Source organism: Stigmatopora argus, chromosome 24, assembly GCF_051989625.1.
Source record: "Stigmatopora argus isolate UIUO_Sarg chromosome 24, RoL_Sarg_1.0, whole genome shotgun sequence".
Classification (NCBI taxonomy): Eukaryota; Metazoa; Chordata; class Actinopteri; order Syngnathiformes; family Syngnathidae; genus Stigmatopora; species Stigmatopora argus.
The window spans coordinates 4384500-4389499 of record NC_135410.1 but is presented as its reverse complement, the minus strand read 5'-3'; the positions used below and the strand labels follow the sequence as shown (position 1 = coordinate 4389499).

The 5000-nt window shown below is 43.2% G+C and overlaps 1 protein-coding gene across 6 annotated transcripts in view; it reads right to left on the bottom strand.

Moving 5' to 3' along the window:
- Nucleotides 1-75: 75 nt before the first annotated feature.
- The window catches only part of rfc4 (replication factor C (activator 1) 4), a 79842-nt gene continuing 74917 nt past the window's right edge, over nt 76-5000 (bottom strand). For all 6 annotated transcript variants that reach the window (XM_077594759.1, XM_077594760.1, XM_077594761.1 and 3 more), the window contains one exon: nt 76-325. In XM_077594759.1, the coding sequence (XP_077450885.1) occupies nt 239-325 (87 nt within the window). In that variant the 3' untranslated portion in view covers nt 76-238. The remainder of the gene's footprint in view (nt 326-5000) is intronic.

The window sequence follows — 5000 nt, the reverse complement described above, 5'->3', positions numbered from 1 at the left end:
GAATTACTTATTAAAATAAAAATTCGTTACAAGCAATTTTGGGGTTTCACTGTAAGAAATGACTCATTCAAACACTGAAATAATATCTATTTTATTCGATTACAAATTAAGTGAAGCATTAAAAATGCTGCAGAATCACTGTCAGGTGTCTATGAAATTGAATTATGCATACATAAGTTTCAGTGGTAGTTTAGTCGTGATGGGTTAACATTCTTGTAGTAACACACTTTCAGTTTTTCTAGTGTGCTTGTGGCAGGAATACTGAACATAGACTCAGCAGCTGCAGGTATTCATCTGCACCATCAGATAGGCATTTGTCCATCATCTGAAAATGACCAAACATCAGAATCAAATAACACTTAACACAAGACGACAACCACAATTTTCTGACTATTAGCGGCTACTTTCTCCCTTGGTTTGGACCCTGTGGCTGATTTGTAGCATTTTACAGGGTAATGAGCTTTATGTCTTCAATTGTTCATATCCCATGTAGAAACCGGAGTACCCGGATGAAACCAATGCAGACCTGGGGAGAACATGCAAACTCCAGAAAGATGGACATGACCTGGATTTGAACCCAGGACCCCAGGGTTGGGCTAACCACTCGCGTCATGGGGCCGTACTGGCCATCCAGTACTGGTGATATGTGAAGAAGTAAGGTTTTCTCGTTAAATGTGGTAGTTGTTATAGTCGGAGGCACCTTTTAAGTCCAGGGCTTCTCATTACGTCGATCGGCAAGGTAATACTGTATTGGCCCGAATATAAAAGGATCATTATAAGATGACACCCTTTTTTTCAAGACTCAAATTTGAAAAAAAGACTTCTTGAACACCAAATAATTTTTTTATACAGAAAATATTTACACCTAAATATGAAACTAATGAATATAACAATATATTTGAGCCCCCAATGAGTCATTACCTTACCGTGGTGGTAGGGTTTGTGTGTCAATCAATCAAATCAATCAAAAGCCTTTATTGTCATCATACACCGCTGCGTATAACGAAATTGGTGGTGCTACTCCAAGCTTTTCAAAGTGTTTTCCCAGTTTAAAAAAAAACATAAATAGTGGTATAAAAGTATCAAAAGTCACATCCCGGCTAGGTGAATTCAAAAACATTGCACATAATTCTGAAATATTGCACAGATTCTAAAATATTGCACAGATTTCTAAGATATTGCACATTGTTATTGCACACCCGGAAGTTATTGCACAGAAGGGATTGTGTGTCGTGCTAGCTCAAGTTCAGAGTCCTGATGGCTGCGGGAAGAAAACTGTCCTCAAGTCTATTTGTCCCTGCTTTGTGAGACCTGTAGCGTCTGCCAGAGGGCAGCAGCTGGAACAGGTTGTGACCAGTGTGGTATTGGTCCCTGACAATGTTCCTGGCTCTGCTGAGGTAGCCAGGACTGGCAATGTCATCCAGTGAGGGCAGAGAGCAGCTGATGATCTTCTGGGCAGTGTTGATCACTCTCTGCATGGCCTTTCTGTCTGATGCTGTGCTTCTTTTGTTGAGATCATCTCTGTAGGCCGACTCATCCCCTCCTGAGATGAGTCCGACCACAGTGGTGTCATCGGCAAATTTGATGATGGAGTTAGACTGGTGGGTCGGTGTACAGTCGTATGTGTACAGGGAGTACAGAAGAGTACACAGCCTTGAGGGGAGCCAGTGCTCAGTGTAATGGAGGAAGAGAGGTGGGGACCAAGTCTAAATGTTTGTGGACGGTTGGTTAAGAAGTTCTTAATCCAGTAGCAGATGGAAGAGGATAGTCCTAGGTAGGAGAGTTTTTCAGCCAGAATGTCCGGTATTATAGTGTTGAAGGCTGAGCTTTAGTCAATGAAAAGCATCCTCACGTAGTTTCCATGGTGCTCCAGGTGGCTCAGTGCTGTGTGTAGAGCTACGGCGATGGCGTCCTCAGTGGACCTATTTGCTCTATAGGCAAACTGGTGAGGGTCAACTGAGGAAGGGATTGTATCCCTGATATGGCAGGCGACCAACTTTCCAAAGCACTTCAAGATCAGAGGCGTAAGTGCAACAGGCCTATAATCATTCAGGCTGTCAATGGTTGTCTTTTTAGGGACAAGGATAATGGTGGGAGATTTCAGGCAGGATGGGATGATGGATTGTTGCAGGGAACAATTGAAGATCTTTGTGAAAACACCAGTCAGCTGGTCAGCACAGGCTTTGAGCACCTTCCCAGGTACTCCGTCAAGGCCAGCAGCCTTCCTGGTGTTCACAGTCCACAGTACCTGTCTCACTTCATGTTCCTGAAACTCCAGTGTACTGCTGAAGGGTGGTGGTGGATGTGTTGAGACTGGGTCTGATTTGTCAGTCTCAAAGCGGGCAAATAAACGGTTCAGTTCCTCTGCTAGTGAGGCATCTGCGTTAACAGACACATTATTGTCATTGGAATTGGTAGTATGTCGTATAACCCGCCACATCTTTAGGTTATTTCCTGCGAAGTGCTCCTCCATTTCCTTGCATATGCTTGCTGCCTTGGCCTTTTTAATGCCTCTCTTCAGCTCTGCTCTGTCACCTGACCTGAATGCGGTGTTACGGCATTTGATGAGTGTCTGTGTCTCACTGATCATCCAGGGTTTTTGGTTAGGAAAAACCTGTATCCGTTTATTAACAGTGATGTTGTCCATGCAGTTTTTGATGTAGGAAAGTAGTGTTTGTGTAGTTCTGGAGGTTGTGGTGTTAAAAAGTTCCCAAATGGTGCGGGAAAACCAGTCCTGCGGCTGAGAAAGGGCGTCCTCGGCCATGTTTTTATTGTCTTTATTTGTGACCTTGTTAGCCTCCGGAGTGAGGTGTGTGCCGGGGTGAGGGACAGGCAGAGATGGTCTGATCCAACTAGGTGAGGGAGGGGTGTGGCTCTATAAGCATGTTTGATATTAGAATAAACATGGTCTAAAGTTTTATCTCCCCTGGTATGACACTTCACGTACTGGATAAACTTAGGCAGAACAGTCCCAGTGATCCTTGGAGCTATGTTGTCTGGGGCCTTGTGATCCTAGTAGAGTCTCCCATGGCAAACTGGTCTGAGGTGAGGGACCAAACAAAGAATGACTCAGTATCGTCATCATAGGCGCCGTTCAAAGCGGCAGCCAGTTGCAGTGGCTCCCCAAACCCTCACTCGTTTTCTGTTTTTACAGTTTTTTTTAATCCTTTATTTTTACGTTTTATTGTCTCTTAAGATTCTACTTGTTACTTTACTTTATATTTTATACACCATACTTTAATGTTTTACAACTTTACTTTCAAGACTCTACTTCATGACTCAAGTTGTGCGAGAGGCAGTCTTTGATCTATTAGTTTAAAAATTCTGGACATTACATTTTTGACTCATTCAGCCATGCCTCCGCTGTTTTACACAAAGGATCAGCTGTTAGCGCTACGCAACACCTGGATGCCCCTGGACTTGTACCTCCCTGCAGAGTTAAAGAGGAAGAGAAGAGGATGCAGAGCTGGACGAAAATGTCAGGAGAGAAAGCGACACTTAAGACCCAGCATTCCATCTATTAATAATAATAATCATAATCGGACATAAGCTTTGTCATCATCAATGACTCGACAAAAAGCCTAATTGTCAGCTGCTGCACCCACGACCAGACTTTGGATAAAGCAGGATAAGATGAGATGAATATACTTGAGTGAAAAGAATGTTATTTTGCCTCATTCAAATCATGAAAAAACTCAATCACATCTTAATATCTGAACATTTAAATATCTATACTAAAGTGCTATCACATTTGTAAATGAATGGGTTCTGATTTTTAAAACCAATCAACCAATCTACTGTGATAAACAACAAAAGTTCATTAACTTCTTAAACCAACAAAGTGTTCAGCATTCGCATTAAAGATATCAGGCATCATCTAGCATTGTGAAGGGTTATAATGCAGACCTGGGAAATCCGGTCCTCAAGGGCCACTGTGGGTGCAGGTTTGTGTTCCAATCGATCCAGGACAGACAATTTAACTAATAAGATTTCTGTTGAAACAAGAAGCACCTGACCGAAATCCACCGATTGCACTTCTGAGATACCAGATCGGTGGAAAGGTTTCCTCTTATGGGTTGGAACGAAAACCTGCACCCCCTGCGGCCCGTTGTGGAATTAATTGCCAGGTCTGTTATAATCTCTCGAACCTTAATTTAAGAAAACAGACACTTTTTCAGTGTTATTTCAATGCAAAAAAAACACGGTCATATATTCGGGCCAAAAGGGTATTGGTTGAGCGCCTGAGAGTAAGAGTTCATCTAGTCTGTTCTTTTTCATCAAGCCTTAACAATGTCTTGTTTGTATCGCGACATTGCAATGTGCCCACCGCAATGCTCGCGCCTTTTTTGAACATGCATATCTGACTCATTTAACAATCATTAGGGTCTGATCAGAATCTGAAGTGTGGTGCCGACAGCATTGGCATAAAATCACAACAGTTTGTTAAGTTGTTCTGTTGATGTTGAACAAATAACAGATTTGCCGCATATTTGCTTCATTTTGGCGCTGTTCGTATTGAGACGCGTCTCAGCTGTCCTCTTTCCAAACTAAAAGCTGAGTCACCCCACACTACCGTATTCTTTCATACAAGCTAACCACCCTGTGGTTGGACTCATCTCAGGGGGGATGAGTCTGCCTACAGAGATGAGGTCAACAGACTGTCTTTGTGGTGTTTGGTGAACAATCTCACACTAAACACCACGGAAACTAAAGAAATAATCCTGGACTTTCACAAACGCAACACAGATCTGGCCCCACTCGTCACAAAATGGAGTATGCGTAGACAGGGTCCAGTCCTTTAAATTCCTGGGGGTCCACATGACGGACAAGCTCTCCTGGTCTACCAACACCACGGCAGTGGTGAAGAAGGCCCCATTTCCCGAGGGTACTCAGGAGGAACAACTTGGAGACTAAGCTTCTGGTAACCTTCTATAGAGCCACCTGGCATACTGCATTACAGTGTGGTACGCTGGAAGTACGGCAGCAGACAGAAAAGCCAT